General features: G+C 39.5%; 3 protein-coding genes and 3 long non-coding RNA genes across 8 annotated transcripts in view; 2 read left to right on the top strand and 4 right to left on the bottom strand.

Moving 5' to 3' along the window:
- LOC130689400 (lactosylceramide 1,3-N-acetyl-beta-D-glucosaminyltransferase-like) overlaps window positions 1-18,456 on the bottom strand; it is an 83,999-nt gene that overhangs the window by 33,867 nt on the left and 31,676 nt on the right. The gene's annotated exons all lie outside the window — the stretch shown is intronic.
- On the bottom strand, window positions 1,794-3,054 carry LOC130690802 (uncharacterized). Of its 2 annotated transcripts, XR_009001098.2 has the most exons (5): window positions 2,967-3,054; window positions 2,713-2,896; window positions 2,557-2,650; window positions 2,306-2,466; window positions 1,794-2,202 (listed from the first exon to the last, which is right to left on the bottom strand). It is a non-coding gene; the product is annotated as an uncharacterized LOC130690802 (long non-coding RNA). The 2 variants fall into 2 exon arrangements; XR_009421302.1 differs by having other exon boundaries at window positions 2,306-2,650.
- LOC130690799 (uncharacterized) lies at window positions 4,953-6,384 on the top strand. The gene is made up of 6 exons (XR_009001094.1): window positions 4,953-5,013; window positions 5,117-5,171; window positions 5,344-5,441; window positions 5,513-5,584; window positions 5,742-5,935; window positions 6,004-6,384. It is a non-coding gene; the product is annotated as an uncharacterized LOC130690799 (long non-coding RNA).
- LOC130690798 (uncharacterized) lies at window positions 9,133-10,362 on the bottom strand. Its single transcript, XM_057513673.2, has 5 exons — window positions 10,335-10,362; window positions 10,073-10,267; window positions 9,897-10,009; window positions 9,712-9,828; window positions 9,133-9,604 (listed from the first exon to the last, which is right to left on the bottom strand). Exons 3-5 carry the CDS (start codon window positions 9,912-9,914, stop codon window positions 9,356-9,358), a joined length of 384 nt encoding a protein of 127 aa, XP_057369656.1. The 5' UTR covers window positions 9,915-10,009; window positions 10,073-10,267; window positions 10,335-10,362; the 3' UTR covers window positions 9,133-9,355.
- On the bottom strand, window positions 12,585-13,602 carry LOC130690800 (trypsin-1-like). Its single transcript, XM_057513674.2, has 4 exons — window positions 13,467-13,602; window positions 13,163-13,383; window positions 12,927-13,063; window positions 12,585-12,843 (listed from the first exon to the last, which is right to left on the bottom strand). The coding sequence occupies exons 2-4, from the start codon at window positions 13,227-13,229 to the stop codon at window positions 12,688-12,690; spliced, it is 360 nt and encodes a 119-aa protein (XP_057369657.1). The 5' UTR covers window positions 13,230-13,383; window positions 13,467-13,602; the 3' UTR covers window positions 12,585-12,687.
- Window positions 17,263-18,339, top strand: LOC130690801 (uncharacterized). 2 transcript variants are annotated; one of them, XR_009001096.2, is made up of 6 exons: window positions 17,263-17,354; window positions 17,415-17,489; window positions 17,564-17,680; window positions 17,754-17,861; window positions 17,918-18,007; window positions 18,074-18,339. It is a non-coding gene; the product is annotated as an uncharacterized LOC130690801 (long non-coding RNA). The 2 variants fall into 2 exon arrangements; XR_009001095.2 differs by having other exon boundaries at window positions 17,263-17,339.

Raw genomic sequence — 18,456 nt, forward strand, 5'->3', positions numbered from 1 at the left:
TGATGTGTTTAACGGTGTTGTTTTCTTTTCTCAATATAGGTTAATAGTAACATTGGATCTGAAAAGATTCTTGGTTGGAGCAAGACACTGAATAAATTGTATTGATTGGATGGATGACATGACATTGCTATACTTAATTCGGATTCCCCAGACGGTATTTGATATTAAAAAAATTGAAGTGCATATCTGGGCTCCTTCTTTTCTGAAGCCCCGTTTCCCTTTGACTCATAATAAGCCCGTAGGGGGTCATGCCCCTACTGTACGGTATATATAAAAACAACATATACCGAGGTTTGGAGGGCTCTGGCCGGAAAGGGGACGTGGGGTGCCGCTTAGTCCGATGATGTGTTCACGGAGGGCGATGTGGCTGCCCACAAATCCGAACTAAAGGTTAATCGCTCCTGTAAAAATGTTCCAAATCTTCAGCTCTTCTTCCGGCTTCTCTTAGCCAATCACCGGGTAATCTCCCCGGTGGGTCAACAAGGCAGTGTCTCCCCCTGCCTGGGTTGACGGCAACTTTTGAAAAGGGCTATTGTGCCTTTTTTAAAGTTGCAAAAATAATTGTAATGTGCAGAGAGAATTGTCAATAAAATTTTTTATAAAATTTTTTTTGCAAAATTTGTTTTCTTTCATTGTCTGTGTTAGCTTTGTTCACACATTATTTATCAATTTTTTTTTACTGCTTTGCTTTATTTGTTTTTGTCACATTAGATGGTAAGGTCGATTTGGTTTATCGTTTATCTGTAAGCATTCTTATTATTATCCAGGATTGAACCCTGGATGTTCGGCATACCTCGCCGATGCTCTACCAATGAGCCACGAATCATAGGATTTGAGGTGGGCTTTTTTTTCTAGTCACTTGTGGACTTGCATTTACACTTAGAATAAAACTGAAATGCAATTCTGCAATGTACTCATTTATTATATCTACATTTATTCTACTTCATTTTTACACATCTACTGAGGTTTGAACCCAGGGTAACAGGTATCGCAGCTAAAGGCTCTACCACAGAGCTATGAACCTTATGAAAGCAATAGAAAGATAAACATATAGTTGTGAAAGACTGCATAAACATCCTAGACGATAACATATGATATGCGATAATAAAATATTTAGATATATCTCGTGGCTCAATGTTAGAGCATCGGCGTTGCACGCTGAATGTCTGGGGATCGGTTCCCATACGAGTAAAACAAAATACAAAATTACTTCAAAAAAATCCAGATTGTTCCTTGAATCTAAGTTGAAGAATTCAAAGAGTGTAATAAATAATACTTACAGATAAACGATAAACCAATGGAAACAATGCTTACCATCAAAGGTGACAAAAACAATAAAGGTGAATTAAGCAAGCTAAATATAAAAAGTGTAACGTGTGAACACAGCGAATACAGACAATGAAAGAAACGGATTTTGCAAAAAATATTTTATAAAAAATTTTATTGAAAATTCTCTGCACATTACAATTATTTTTGCAACTTTAAAAAGGCACAATAGCCCTTTCAAAAGTTGCCGTCAACCCAGGCAGGGGGAGACACTGCCTTGTTGACCCACCGGGGAGATTACCCGGTGATTGGCTAAGAGAAGCCGGAAGAAGAGCTGAAGATTTGGAACATTTTTACAGGAGCGATTAACCTTTAGTTCGGATTTGTGGGCAGCCACGTCACCCTCCGTGAACACATCATCGGACGAAGCGGCACCCCACGTCCCCTTTCCGGCCAGAGCACTCCAAACCTCGGTATATGTTGTTTTTATATATACCGCACAGTAGGGGCATGACCCCCTACGGGCTTATTATGAGTCAAGGGGAAACGGGGCTTCAGAAAAGAAGGGAGCCCAGATATGCACTTCAATTTTTTAAATATCAAATACCGTCTCGGGAATCCGAATGAAGTATAGAAATATCATGTCATCCATCCAATCATTACAATTTATTCAGTGTCATGCCCCAACCAAGAATTTTTTCAGATCCAATGTTACTATTAACCTACACTGAGAAAAGAAAAACAACACCATTAAGCATCTCAATTGTTGCTCATGTGACTTACATGACTCATAGATTCAACTTCTGGCAGAAGCTCGGGAAAGGCCATACAAATTGTAGATGAAATTCATTGTATAAGGCTCTTGAAGGATAAAATAACACCCCTAGAATGTTGCATTGTTGATAGTTGTGTTCCCAGTATGCTGAAAATCCTTTCCTATTGTTTAAATTTTTTTTTGTAGATTAGACATGGTTGGCAAAAAGGAGGAGAAAAGCTTCATCATAAGTTCAAACATTTTTCAAGAAAATTCCTTTCATACCTAAAGAGTCCATGTATGATGTTCATCGCTGCAATGCCAGTGAAGTGAAACATCTTTAGGGCCATTTAAGTACCCAGCTTCACCAACACTCTGAGTGTAAAGGACAAGTTGTTCTTTAGCAAGAGAAGCAGAATTATTTGAGGCTTCTAGCTATAACAGAACTATAAAGGACTGCTGTTACACATGATTCATTCACACAAGATGGTACTTCTCATTAGACAATTTGCATACTCTATTACTTTACCTCATACCTTAATGGTAATGCACTTTCAGTGTTTTTCAACTGTAGGCTCACTCTTCCATCCTGTAACACTTCTAGACTTGACTTGATCCCCCACTAGAATTCTGTGAATGCAAAATAATAGCATTAAAAATACTGTTTCGATAGACAAAAAACCGAAAAGTACCTAATTCATGTTTTATGTTGAACTCGTGCTATTTCTGGATTTCCGTACCACACCCATTTTCAGCCCAAATACGGTCCCACAATTGTTCAATTCCTTCGCTGCATGGACTTATTACTAACAATTCTTTTAGTGCAGCACTAACAGAATTTAACTTTAACACACTGTCAGGTGGTAGACTGAATAACTAAGCAATAAATAATTGTTTGTTAAAATTCTATACTTATTTAGAATTCTTATTTGAAAAGTTTAGGTACCTGACTGTGTTCACCTAATGCCAATTCATCCTCATGTTCAGTTAGGGATGAGTTTGGAAAAACCTCCTTCACTGTTTGGAAACTGTTCCATTCCAATTTGTTCTTTTCCCCTTGCTGAGCTTGTAGACTCAAAATTTGAGCTACAAAACACAAATGAATCAAAGCAAATAAATAGAATCATTACGTATAAGCCCTTACCATCCTTAGCTTTGCTGTTATCTAATATTTTGTGTTGTTCCAATAATTGGGCCTGCAGCTTCATAATTTGATCTAATAAACAATAATTAATAATTGAAAACCAATATAATAATGTTAATACTTACCATCCTTTTGTTGTATTATCTTATCCATTTTTCAATTGTTCCTCCAGCCACGCGTTATTCTCTCCATCCACGCTACTGAACTAACTGCGAATGGCATCCAATGGACTGAAATTGCCTACGCCAGTAATAACGAGTCTGAGCGGTAGATGGCTACGTGTCGGAAAAAAAGAAAAAAGTGTGATTTTTTTTTTTTTTTTTTGGCGAAATTTTTTTTTTTTTTTTGTGTAAAACGGATTGCCATAACGGATTGCCATAACGAATTGCCATAACGGATTGCCATAACGGATTGCCATACACGTTTACATTCTTGCCAGTGGTGCTGATAGTTTTTTTTATCACAACCACTTGTTTCAGCTATTCCAAGTATTGAAGCATTACTTATGCAAGTACTTAGAGAGGGCTGCCCATTACAAAAGAAGAGCTCATCACGGTATGTTATGAAATAAATAGATTTTTAAAGAAAGAAAACTTAACCTCTCCTGTTCCTCATAGATGCTGTGATGGTATGTTCGCAAAACTGGAAAAAATTCTGTGCTATGGTGGCCTAAACTGCTATGCCACTTATTCATATTCAGGTCAAACTAACAAAAAGTATAGTGAGACGCCTAAAAGAATGTACAGAGGGTACAAGTGAGACAACTAATATAAATCTCTTAGCAGTGATGAATTGAATTTGGAATGTCACGTTGGGGAAAACTAATCTTCATAACTATAAGGTTCTTTGGTTGCTATCCGATGCTCATCAGGCAATCACTTGGGATATATTAATGTTCTTTTGGACCTGCTTTGGATGTAGATTAATAGTTTATTTTTTTTTCAAATTCTCCAGACTGGTAATGAATTCCAGATAGCTCTACTTGTGCATGAGAAATTTAAGAGATATATCAGATGAAGAGAGAAAGCCATTTTCTGGTACAGCTAGCGCTTTCACAATAGGCACATGATGAAAATTTGCTGCAAACAACATATGTGCTTAGGAGGCTTCCACAAGCTGAAACTTTGCATCTTCGGAGTAATAATTCAGATTCTTTTCTCTACCTTCAGTTGGAGATGCTGACCTATTACAGAGCAGAAATGAATAAGTTCTTGATAGTACAACAAAAATTGAACACAGAAAGCTTAACCTTTTTCCTTTAAGAGCTTCACATATGGAATCGCCGTAATTCACTTCCACCTTTTTACATAGTCTTGTACAAGCTTCCATGTAGCTCCTATATGTTTATATATTCAGCCCTTTGGAGTAGCTCATGGATATTTCGGGTAATACACTTATATGTTTGCTTTGTTTAGTTAGTCTGCTAAACCAGCTGTTGAACCAGCTGATTTAAAAATAAAATAAAAACAAGTTTTAGGTTTTGTACAGCCACGCCAAACAATGCATCATGTGGTAGGCCCTAGGTCAATAGTTTCCTACAAACGATAAAGAAGGGTTCTTGGATAAATACTGAAATTTTTTATACCTCTTGTACACATACTAAAATGAACGTAAAAGCAATGCAGCTTTAAACAGAAATTAAATAATGGAAGAAGAAAGTACGTTTTACCTCATTAAATATTTATGAAGTAAGTCCAGACGCCACCGCTATAACTAAATTGAAGGGGAAAGAGGAGGAATGGACCTGCTATTTAAGGCTCGAAAATAAGTGTGAGAATCCATTCACTCAATCAACTCTGCTTCTGGAAAAGGGATTGTGGTACATTTCGGATGTTCGTGAGTTTCACTGGTAATTTTAAGTAATTTGCAAATTCATCTTTGATTTCAAAGTGTTATGCATTTGTGCAGGATTTAAACTTGTAAATTACATGTTTTTCATTTTAACTTTGCAGTAATTGTGTGTGAATAGTAAGCATGGGTTGCAAAGGCCACCTGACTGTTGCTAAGGTAAACAAAATTTTCATTTTGCCATTTTCTGTATCAGTTATTATCCTATTACCTGATGTCTGGTGCTGGACCCTAATAATAAGTCTTTCGTTTCTATCACATAGTGGCACAGTATTCTGTTATACATTTTCTTGAACTAATCTCTGAAATCGTTTTGTTTTATGTTTTCAAGTGTTCTGCTCGTCCAATGTGTACTATTGATTGCCTCAAACGGGTTGCGCTTATCGTCCCTCGGCATGACTGATACATGTGATGTGATTTTACGTTTAGGTATTTTATTTTAGTAACTTACCTTTCAATGTCAAATGTTACCTTGCTTTGTTATCTTCGGTGTTGTCCAGGGGTGTCGTAGGCCACCACATCTGCCATTATTCTGGTTTGGGAATTTTTATCGTAATATGGAGAAAATGAGGGTGAGTTTTATTAACTTGTTCATTAATTATTAATGTTAATATTATAGTACTAATTAAATTGAGTATATAAATTGAAATATTTGTAACACTTGAAACAATATACTAATACCAAATTCTTCTTTGTAATTTACCGTATTTTTGCCTACCGAGCATGTAGTGAATGGAGGATGAGCTAAGTTCGTTAACACAAATGTAAATCAGCATCGATGATGTTCAATATCTAAGCAGAAACCACATCGACATACTGCCATACTGCCCAGCCGACATTAGGAACTTCCACCGAGACTTCCTAGGTTGGTGGATCGACTTCTACAATTCCAACTATATGCGGAGACAGCAGCGGACAGCATAGTAAGTAAAAATAAAACTAATTAATTCAAAAAAGCTATGTACTAACGTTACATATTACCACAATGTAGCACGACGCACTGTTATCTGCCACTACACCCTCTGATGTTCAGCTCGTCTTCTACTTTGAAACAGGAACTGCTACACATACATGGAACATTAAAATAACAATGCTTCCGTGCAGTGCCTTCTACCTGAGTAACCGTCATTCACGTGAAATTAGCATAGCTAACACACCTAACATGAATTGCATCTGTTACCTCAATTGTATTCCTGAGTTCCTGCTATTTGCCTCTTCGCTCCGGCAAAGCTCCGACAAAGTTAAATCATTTAACTTGCAAGACATCACCACCACTGCCATCCGCCAACTCAACAAACAAAACTACAATATTTGCTTTAAGACTGAACTGCAGTACAGGACAGTACAAATAAATTTTGCCAATCAATTCCTACGAATGTATAACATCCTATTCCTCCTTAACTGATTAAGAATCTATTTGAATCTAGCTAGCAACGGAAATGTGCTTATCAAATTGTACAGTTATTAGCGTTAATGCCTTTTCTATTACAAAACCACCAGCGGGGCCGACAAGCACCACTGCCATTTCCACCACCATTGCAGGCGCAACAGTTACAACGGCGGTAGCAGTACCTTCTCACTAATATACAAACATAGTTAATGTAAACGGACCCGTTTCCAATGCGCTTTTGTACCTTATATTTTTCTCACGGACTCCTTCCAGACACATGCGCTGAATGCGTTATACGCTCCATCGGATACGTTAAAATGAACACAGATTCAGGCAAAGCTTTTGATGTTGAAATTCTTTTAAGGAAATGTTTCAAACTTTCCAAGCCAGAGCTGATAGAACCAGCACTGGATTCTGCCTCTATTACCAAGAACAATAGAAAGAATAGCATTTAGTATCTAACTTGTGCCAATTTGGCTCAATTAGGAAAGAAAGAAGCCAAGCCTGTCACAATGACCCAGTTCTTAATATTCCTTAACACCAGGAATTATTCAATAATTATTAATTTTAGGAGTGTAACTACAAATACAAAAGAATCAAATATAGTGCCTACTTGAATTCATTGGTGAGAATATTTATCCCCTCCTGTTGGAGAATGATGACAGTTTGAGCCAAATGAAGATGTTCCATAGTTCATGTTGTGTAAATTGCAGCCAATAGCGACGCAGTGTCAAAAAAGAATTTGTTGTTCTTTCCACGATGATCAAGATCATGAAAGAGTGCACTGACAAATAAAACCACAGCTTTTAGGGGTTGCATGAATTTCTTCCTTGTCATAAATGCTGAAGGCACTGAACCAAAATTGATCCACACCAATAGTATTCAATGTCACATTCTGCTGTACAATGTAATTATCTGACTATCCACCAACTTCTGAAGTATATATCTATGCAATAGACAAAGGAAAAGAAATTAATTCATCAAGTTTCAGGTAACTAGCCATATGTTCGAGCTGTACAAAATGGGCTGAATTCCAATGGAAGAACTTGCGTTCAGATAACCTGCACGCAATTGCAGCAAATGGCTCGTTTCTCTACAACCATATCTGGTCTTTGTTTGGTCAATAAATATTTGTTAAACATAAAGCAATTGATGCAAAAAATTACATTATTTTAAATTTTTGCCACGTAAACCTGCACACCTCCTGACAAAACATTTAGCGCCCGAATGAAGAAACCCTTTGTCTTTGTTGTCACTTGTACGCCAGAAAAGTAGAAAACACCTCATGCTTGGTTGCCATAGTTTTCCAAATAAGCCCTAATGCGAAATAAAAGCAGTAATCGATCAGCTCTAAACGACTGATTGCCTGTGATCCGGGGCTCACCCCCTCCCCTATGCCAATGGACCAATGACGGGATGACAGAAGAGACATTTTCTACAGCGGGGCGGTTGCCACGTTTACGGTTAGGTTATAACGTTACCTTCCCTTTTTAAATTTGTATATGAGAGGTATTCGGTTGCCTCTTTTCAACAAGCTTCTGCGGCCTTCTGTCATCAGTGCAATAACTGGGCGGGCTGCCACGTGCGTCGTCAGTTTTTGAATTCACACAAGTGTGATTCAATACAAGGCAAATGAAACCAACGTGAGGTGCGAGTCACGCAGATCGGCAACATGTGCTGATATCCTATTGTATATTCTAAAAAGTATAACATGTAGGCTACATATTTCTGCAAAACTAAAGTGTGTGGAAGGTAGCTTATAGTACACTAACAGCTGCAACACTACGGCGAATTGAAAGCGCGCACATCTGCATCGCTCTCTGTCAGGCCGGTCACTTTACCTATAACCTAGATGTCACACCCTAGCTGGAAGCTAGGCATTGGAACGTCTGCGTACCCCTGTGTGCTCTGAAAGCGAAATTTGAAGAAATGATGAATGGTGGCTATCGATAGTGTTCAAGGAATGACTAACAAGTATTACCCAAGTACGCCGTTTTCCAAATTTCATTGCTCATGCAAGTTAGATGGAAGCGAATCCATCAGCCATAACAATTGTCAATTAAGATTAAAATCAGGGATCCAATTAAGTCTAGTTCGAAAAACTGTGAAATTGAACAATTTTAGAGGAGTATCTCCAAATACCTAAACTACGTCCGTCTGCAAATACATAGATTGAGTACTAGACACTTAAAACGATGATAGTAATTTTCATACTTGCACCACTTCATTTCGTACACCTACCATTGTTCAGCCTTCTGAACTTTTCACGAAGAATTACACAAACGAACATTAGATCAAAACGAAAAGTTCACGCTGAGCAGAATGTTAACACACACAATAAATGCACGGTTCGATTCGTGATAATTTTCAACTAGAAACGATTTAGACAGTTGTGCAACTGTTGCGTCTGACATGGTCAAGGAGAAACAAAGGACTAAAGGGTAGCAGAGTTGCATAACAAACTGCCCGGTTTTTCTTTCTCAAGAAAAAAAAAAGGGGGGGAAGGGCTACCTAACAAGAATAGGAATAAAAAGGGAAGTGGCAACCTTTTTCCTTTGTTTTCTTTTTTCTATGGGGGTGACATGTTGAAAACGCGCGCACAAGAGTTCCTTTTGGACTTCGTTAAAAACATAAGATTTCGTTCTTTAAGGCTGCCTTTCTCCAGAGCGACCACCTATTAGAACTTTCAGCTACAAATACAGCTACAAAAATGATAAATATGCAAAGTAGTCTTTTTCAGAAAACGAATTTTCTCATTGTATTTTAAGGCCAGAGTTAATCATTCAGGTATAATATTAAAGATAATATCATGCCATTTGTAGGAAATAAGCAGTTGTTGAGACACGTTAAATTAGGTACAAAGCCAAAAATTGCAAAGATCACCTGTTTTGACCAGAGAAAAAGAGATATGGCTTAGAAGAGATCCTGAAGATTGCTTATGACATTCTTACTCTTAGTCGAATGGTCGGCAAGCAGTGAATGGATGTCCAGTGTAGCCATTGGGGCAAGAGCAAATGGCCTTGTGGTTCTCGACACGGCATTCGGCTCGGTCGCCGCAAGCTGCTTGGCACGGGTCGACGCACTTGAGATTGAAGCAAGCCTGGTTGCTACGGCAATCCTCGTGTTGCGTGCACTCGGGGTAGCATCCGCTGTACGGATCACCCAAGAGGTTGGCCGGGCAACTACAGATTGCGCGTTGGTTCTAAAGAGCGTTCCAGGAACAACAACATGACGTAACCATTTTTACGTAATCGTTTAGGGGGAAGAACAAAACCAGAAACTTTTGAGGGTTTTTCCAAAAATACATACCCGAACGTTGCACACGGCGTCAGTTCCGCAACTTCCACATGGATCTGTGCAACGGAAGCCTACGCAAGCCTGGTTGGTATCGCATTGGAAATCAGTTTCGCATTCACGATAACAGCCCTTTAAGTTAGTTTTTCTTTTGTTATTAATCAATTTACTGTTTATTATTTTATTTATGTCATTAGAACCTCAATGGGATCGCCCATAAATCCATCCAAGCAAGAGCAGACAGCACGATTGTTCTCGACCCGACACTCGGAGTTGGCTCCGCACGGAGTAGGGGTACAGTGATCTCCACCAGCTTTAAAAGTTTGAAAATTATCATTAAAATTTCGTTTTTTTCAACAGTGTTTTCTCATTTTACTTTGACGGCTGGTCTGGCTGGAGCTGGAAGACGGAGTACAGGAGACGAACGGATCGCCGGTGAATCCCCTTGGGCATTGGCAGACGGTGACGTGATTGCGAACGGTACATTCAGCGTCAACACCGCAAGACGTGGAGCAAGGATTGATGCAACGGAAGTTGTGGCACACCTTGTCGGTCGGGCACTCGTTGTTTTCTGTTCCAGCAAATTATTGGAAATTAAAAAATTGGCATTGCCATTTAATGAGGGATTGCAAACTTACCGACACACTCTGAGCGACGACATCCAGTGTTAGATACAAATGGGGAAGAAAATGGAAAAACAAAACAATGTCAAATCATTTGCTTTGCATATGACGAGGTACTAGTAACTTTGGGCCCGTCCAGGGCCGGGGGATAGGTGGCGCTAGCGTATTTAAACGCTACTTTTCAGAAAATCGATCAACGCCATTTTTCGCCCGTCTACTCTTAATTCTTTTTACAAGTCAAGAATTCCTCTTTCTTGCCCGCCGACCCACTCACTGTTTCTGCCCGTCCATCCCCTCACTTTCTCTTCTACACTTCACGTTCTAAGATATCAACTTAACAAAAATGTTCTTACTATTGCCGGCACGGAGTGTGTGCGGATGCACGAAAGCAACCAGCCAAATTAAGCCTAATCTCTATTCCATCCAAACATAATAAAATTCAATTTCAATTTACCATCACGAGCCAAAAAAAAAGGACAACATGTATGTGGGCTTAAAATAATAAAACGAATGTTGTTTTACCCAGATGGCGAAACTCATTGTGAAGGATGGATCCGGAGAGCGTCCCGAAAGCACAGCTAGGCAGCGATGGCGATCGACGAATGATCATCGTGTTCGAACGTCTCCTTTTTATTTCAATTCGAGGGAGACCCAAACTGCGTTTGTCCCACGAATCTTGGCACCTTTCCATCGTTGCTGGAAAGCAGAACGGTTTGTCCACGCATTTGAAAAGCTTAGATCCAGACAAACGTCACCAACAGAAGGGAATTTTTAAAAAAATGGAGGTGCGAATCACGCACCTGTACTGTACATGTGCTGATATTCTATTGGACATTCTCGCAACACGCATACATACAAATGGAAAGCATAACAAAGTGTGTGAAGCCAGTAAATTGGAACAGCGCACATGTGTCTCCCTCTTGCCAGTTCGTCCACCTTTGCTGACGTAGATATCACAAAGTATCCATAAGTTACACAAGTGTAATGGTTGGAAGCTTGGTATATTTTCAATCGAGTTTTAGATTTAGGACTTTGATAAGACAGGAGTGAGGACGGAAGCAAAGAGAGCCATTTTCTCTACACAAGGCGCGGTTCGATACACTTGCACACATGCGCACTCTGTTTTTCTATGTTTCTCAGTACCAAATGACGTGCGACGAACAGAGGCATCCAATGGCGTTCGAGCAGTGCGGGACAAGTTTCATCCAACAACTACCGCCTAGAAATTTCATTGTACTTTCTACTGGCTTAGTTATACTGAATCAGGGGATCACGCAAGTCGTGTCTTCATCGTTTTCCAGTCACAACAGGTAATTTAATTCTGAAATGGAAATAACTAGAAGAATTCCAAAACCATACAGACATAAGATATGAATCAATTGCAATAAACATGGCAAGCTTTCAATATGCACTACGAATTGAAGCTACGCGAAAACAATCACTGGTGAAATCAACATCACGTACACAGGTTAAATACACGATGTGCTAGGCTGCCTGACTTCGTAGCTCTATTTAGCAAACATAACTTGGCTTTTTCCCGGTATTACTTTGTTCAAAGACAGAGGAGGAAAGGTCATCTAAATGGAAAGGAATAAGCGGGGAAGTGGTAACCTTTCTCCTTTTTTCTTTTTTTTTTGTTACCTTTACTTTACAAGTTGAAATTTACGTCAAAAGACAATTCATTATTTTTGACGACCTTGGGCGCAGGAATCTTAAAGTTAATGACGTTTCCATATTACATTAACTGACACCTGTCCACGCTTTTTTTTGTATGGAATCGCGTTGCAGTGGGTTCCCTGTGATTGTTTTCATCAAAGTTACCATACGCATAATTGTTCCAATTAAAGAATTTGAAAAACATTCACGGGCTTACCTAAATGGCTGCGACACAGGTGTGGAACACTCTGTTTTTTTTTTCACATACACGCCACCTGCATACTTATCAACCAGCAAATGGACTGTGACATAGTTCCGCTTGGTCAGCCATACCCAACGCAGAGGAAAGATGGTTGCTTCGTTACACGATGAAGAGCACTAGTAAATCCATATCGATGCCCGTTTGAAGTTATGCCATAATAGAGGAGGGCGTACTGGAGGGGCAGGGGCAGAGGCAGTAATCCAAAGAGACAAACACATCCATCAGTTTTATGCTTGCTCAATAAAGAATTTATTTTACCAACACAATGGAATTTTTTTTTCTCACGCGTGCGTAATCAAACTAAATACTTTAATATGCATTGAAGGTACATTTTAGAAAGATGCTGAATGCAGGTGAAAGGAAAAAAGGATTTTCTTTTAAAACAAGTTCAGTCGTAACGGCGAAAGCTGCACACCGCATGGATGTACCGGGTGAAAACTGATAAGCTATTTAGCTACTAGTATTCGCCTGGGTGGTTTTAATCCAGTTGATGTACGTGCTGATTCGTGTATAAACACCGGCATGGTCAGGATCAGCACAACCTCTGCCAAAGGAAGTGATACCGACTTGAACTCCGTCAACAAAAATCGGACCGCCACTGTCACCCTGTAAAATCAAATTGACATTTAAATACCGTTGTCTGCGATTGCAAATTCGATTTGATTCGATATTTTTCTTGAGACAGTAACCTGGCAAGCGTCTTTCCCATCTGCGGAGGCACACAACATAGCATTGCTGTTGAAATCCGATCCGTATTGACTGCTACAAACTGAATTCTCTCGAATCGTGACGTCAGCCTTCATCAATACGTCTGACGCGCTTCCACCTATTGAGCCAGCGAAAGAAGAAATCGTTTCGTTTAAGGACAAGACAAATGGTAAATACATTTTCAGAAATGTATCAAAGGAATGGAGAAATGTTTAACCCGAAGAGGTCGTTCCCCATCCAGCCACGACGGCCGGTTTGTTGGCGTAGTCAGGGAAAGCTCTCATGGCTGGTTTCTTGGTGGTTTTCGGTTCGGATCCAACCAACGTAAGTGCTCACTCGTGTGTAAACACCGGCATGTTCAGGATCAGCACATCGACCACCCCAGGCGGTGATCCCGGCTAGAACACCGTTGACCAAGAGCGGACCGCCACTGTCACCCTTCAAATTCAAATTTACATTTGAAAACCATCGCTTGTTGCATCAGATTCGACGGAAATTTATATTTGAATTAAGAGAATAACCAAGCAAGTGTCTGTTCCGTCTCCGCCGGCACACAACCATCGAGTGGCATCGACGCCTCCGTATTGGCTATCGCAAACTGCGCTTTCGAGAACAGTAACATCGGCCTTCAGCAACACGTCTGACGCGCCTTTCACTATTGAGGTCAACGAAAGAAGAAACCGCTCGTTAGGACAAGGATATGGTCAAATACAATTTGCAGTAATTTATCAAAGGAATAGGGATTGTTTAACCTGGAACGGTTATTCCCCATCCAACGATGACGGCCGCCTCGTTGGCGTAGTCAGGGAAAGCTCTCATGGCTGTTTTCTTGGTGGTTTTAGGTTTTGTTGTTGTCTTCAACGTTGGTTTCTTGGTAGTTTTCGGCTTTGTTGTTGTTGGTTTCGCCGTTGGCTTTTTGGTTGTCGGTTTCTTAGTTGTCGGCTTTTTGGTCGTTGTCGGTTTTTTGGTCGTTGTCGGTTTTTTGGTCGTTGTCGGTTTTTTGGTCGTTGTGGGTTTCGTTGGTGGTTGTGTTGGCGGTTCCGTCGGTGGTTCCGTCGGGGGTTCCGTCGGGATTCCGTCGTCCTCCGGAAGGGGGGCGAACGCGAGGGTGGTAACTGTTTCATTCAAAAACAGCAACGCAATGTCCCTGCCCTGGAATTACCGTGATTGTTAGTAAAAAGGAGACACTCAGAAGTATGAAATATTTTTTCGTAATGTGCTTCTATACTATGGCACGAAAACTCAAAAACGAACTCAAATACCATATTTCTTTTCTGCGTCTTGCCAAAAATTACTTGAAATTAATGCCAAGTCTAAGATAAATTTTGCTTGCAAATGTTTACCTCCTCATGCTTTAAAAAGGACGTGACTCCTCGAGCGATCGCGCCTTCCCCATCTCCGTCCACTGACAACGTGTTTAGAAAAACAAAGAAATAGGGAAGACTGGATTCATTGGACCTGAAATCACAAAACAAATGGATTCACGCGAAGGCCAACGATAGGTTAGGCGAAATTACACATGCATTAAAATGGAAATCGTTGCAGAAATATTTCCTCAACATGATTAATAGCCGTGTAGTGGCAACGGTCTTGCCATTTTACCTGCCAATACAATGGGCCGCCGTCACGACAACAGATTCTGCAATCAAAGTCCCACCACACAAGGCTCCATCCAAATCAAGAAGAGCCTAAAAATGAAACAAACGAAATGAAGAAATAACATTACGTGACCGATGCACCGTATGGAAGTGAAACAGTAACATTGTTAAAACAGAGAACCTTCCTTAAACATCTATGGTTGTGTGATTGTAATTAATTTACCATGAATGGAAATTCACCGGTGCTAGCGGGCGTTCCACCAATGATGGATATAGACGGAAGGTCAACATTTATAATCCAACACAAATTGTTATTATTTCAAAGGTATCATCAGTTTGAACACTCACTGGCTTGTATCAAATTGAATATAAAATACAAAATAAAAGAAGAAAAAGAAGAAAGCCTTACTGTTGCCAGCAGTTTTGTTGCCAGTGTGTCTGTACGCACGCACGGAACTGATCAGGCTAAGTAAGCCTAAAAGCTAATGCGTCAAAACACAGTGAACATTGTTTTTAGAAGACATTTTATTTATAACGAAATTAATGTAGGAGACATTTAAGTCCTAATTTAACCGGTCAATTGAAAATGGTTTTACCCAAATAGCGAGACTCATCGTGAAGGGAGTTCAGTAGAACGGGGAAGCGTCGCCAGTATCTCGAAAGCACAGCTACACAGACATGGCGATCCACTAATGATCAACGTGTGCGAGCTACCCCTTTATTTGAATTTTAAATGTATCTAACTGCGCATTTTCTATAAGCTATGGTAGCCATCTGTCATCGCTAGAAAATGACAAGCTAATCATGCATTGACGTTTTTTTTTTCTGCGTTGAACCTAAGACTGGGGCTTACACTGGGGGGAAACGAACACTGGGTGAAAGTATGAATCACTTGCAACCTGAAATGTGTTTAATATTCTAGCAACATAAAACCGGATACGTGAATACTGGACTCCTGGGTCACGAGATAGGCAGTTGGCATTGCACATGTGCATGAGTGCAATCAGTCCAGACATCTTTCGCTGTCATCAAAACACTTTAGTACGTCAGTAATCTTGTGGCTGAGTTAAAATATAAAAAAAAAGTTTATTTTGGAACTGATTGTATGATTTGATATGATGAGAAGGATACAAAAAGTCTCATTTTGAACTCTTCACTCTCCTACAAATCCGGCATCTGTGATACACCCGTTGTTACACAGACCAATAAATGGTTAAAAATAGTAGTACATAAAATAATAAGAAAAGCTAATTTGCATAGAAAATGGAAATTTATATTTGTCTTCCGTGTACTTTTTACTAATGTTTATTCTTTTAACTTAATACTAATTCACTATTTTATTTCCTTGCTTCAGTCACTTTGTTCCAAATATCATCTGTTTTGGAACCAACAGACACAAACTTCCATATCACAGGCTACTGAACGATGCACACAACAAAGACAATCAAATTAAATCACACCTCACATACTACCAACGATTGTTAAAAAACAGTTTCGTCAGATCATACGTACGTAAACTCGATGAGCTCTAATTAAGATTACGACAACTAATTTCACTAGTAAAACTCGTAATTTGGTGGAGACAGCGTCAGTCCTTGTTACAACATCAGCAGCAAAGGGATGTCACCATAAAACAATCATCGACCACCTACGGCCTAGTCACCTCTACGGTCCTCTCAGGTTAATCGTAGAATGGATTTTCTGGCTAATAAAACAGAAACTCCCTGACTTACTTTGCTTATTCACTGAATTTTAGAAAACTGCTTTACCTGGTGTATATTACGAGGTGATTAATCTGCATGCGATGTGTTGCTGGCAATACGGCGTACCAACCTGGGAAACGTTTACACCTGGAGAAGTTCTACGATACGAGTGCGAAGATAACGTTTACGATTACATAACGCCTACAGTTATGTAATCGTAGAATCTATGTTCTTAACAAATAATTACAATCAACACGATAAAAAGTAATTTAAGAACGTGCATTACCAGATGCATTTAACTGGAAAATTTGGGGCAATCATTCAAAATAACACCAACATTTGGAAAATATTTCAATTGAAAATTACCTCAGTATTGGCAAGCGACTCAAGATGCAGTCCTACAACAACTGTCTTTACATGCAGCTCTGCAGCCAATAAAGTTGAACACTGTCGTCTCCGTTATACACGTTTCCTTTCCTCTGAAAAAGGAAGGGAGAGGCGACCAAAGTAACCTGATATTTTACCTGCATCTAATTTGGTTTTTCTTCAAATTTCTACAGAGTCCGCGCGAGAAAGCTTGCCTATCCCACCCGTTGGAACAAACGAAAAATTGCTATCTGCAAAATTTTTGTCGGGAATGGTAAGCCACGTCTGTACCGAGAAACATGTGCGGATGGTGGAACGACATAACCGGGGGGACTGGCTCGCAACTAAAGTTTTTGCTTTTAATGTCCTTGCCTACACATTTTGGTGCCCCTGGAAATAGAAATCTTGAACACAATATGGTATAAATGGTCAATATTGGCAATTCGTATACGCTGCCATCTAATTTAAAACAGCGTGCAACTTGCGAAAGGGTGGGTAACTAAAATCTGGAGGAAGGATGAGAAAAGTAGAAAACTGCCCTATCCTTTAATTTTTCTGTTTCTCTCTCTCTTACTGAAAATCGTCCCCAACCTTTCAAAGCAGGAAAGGCTACATAAGACCCGTTTTTACCTTCAAATACGTCAGTGATTTCCAGTTCTTCGCTAAGTCAACTCTGGAAGAAGGGGAGCTAAGAATTTCAAGTCGGAAGCTTTTCTCATAGTTCACGGTAAGTTCATCTTGGGTAAGTCAACTTTGTGTAATATTAACGTAATCTGTTTTCCACTAAACTAAATGTTTTTAGAAATTTAGTTGCATTGTGGAACCCGTACCGTGTAATTTGCCACCTATGTGAAGATTTGATGCTCAGTGTATAAGGGTTTGTATACAAAGATCTCCTTGTATAATTCTGAATACTTAATTTTGTGTTACATACGGGTTTGTCGATGTCAGGTGTACAGGACAGCTCCAGCAGGTTCCAATTGGTGATACGCTGGAGTGCTAAAGCTTCCGTTCGTTGGAGTGGCTGGCCTTGAAATTTTTTTGCGTATTGTTTTTATTTAGTTACATGTTAGTATTACTATATTATTCAAACTGGAAATCTATCTTTCGTGGCCATAATGTATGAAGTCATTATTCAAAGGTAATGCGGTGTTTCGATGGATGTTGGGGGTCCTGCTCCTTCCCGAGGTGAGACATGCTGCATCCCCTAGCTGAAGAAAGTGATATCAGCTGGACCAAATTATGTGAGGTGGGTTAATATCTTAGACTGGAAATGGCATTTGTTTTAACCTCTGATTTTGTCAGAGGATTGATGATGCACCGTTTCCCGTAATCACGGCTGCCTCGGCGCTTTCCTAGGGAAATTTGTGCAATTGTCATTTTTTGCAAATCTAAGTATCAAATTTGCATTGATAATGCGTGACTGCAGCGATTTTTCTCTAGTACAAGCTTTGTACTTAGGTTTTTCAGTGGTCGGGAAATTGATACCGGATACAAATTGAATATTGTCGTGCTGCTGATCCAAGTGCTTTGCCTTCGTCTTCGCTGGATTGCGTTGTTTTTTGTGGCAAATATTTAATTGTATATACGTGTTGCTTCTTCGCTGGTGTAAAGCCGTGGAATATAAAAAGATCACTTATTTCGTTAAGATTATTTCGCAAAGGCTAAATGGCAAAAAAGCAACAACCCAACCGAAAATTGCTTGAACTTGTTTAACAATGTAAACAATGTATCAGAAAGAAGAGAAGAAAAAAATGAAATCAAGTAAAAATTTATTTAAAGAGGCAAAATAAAAATATTTTTAAAAATTTTTAAACAAGGTTTGGTACCAACAATTGGCAATT

This window comes from Daphnia carinata, chromosome 6, assembly GCF_022539665.2.
Source record: "Daphnia carinata strain CSIRO-1 chromosome 6, CSIRO_AGI_Dcar_HiC_V3, whole genome shotgun sequence".
In the NCBI taxonomy this organism is placed as follows: Eukaryota; Metazoa; Arthropoda; class Branchiopoda; order Diplostraca; family Daphniidae; genus Daphnia; species Daphnia carinata.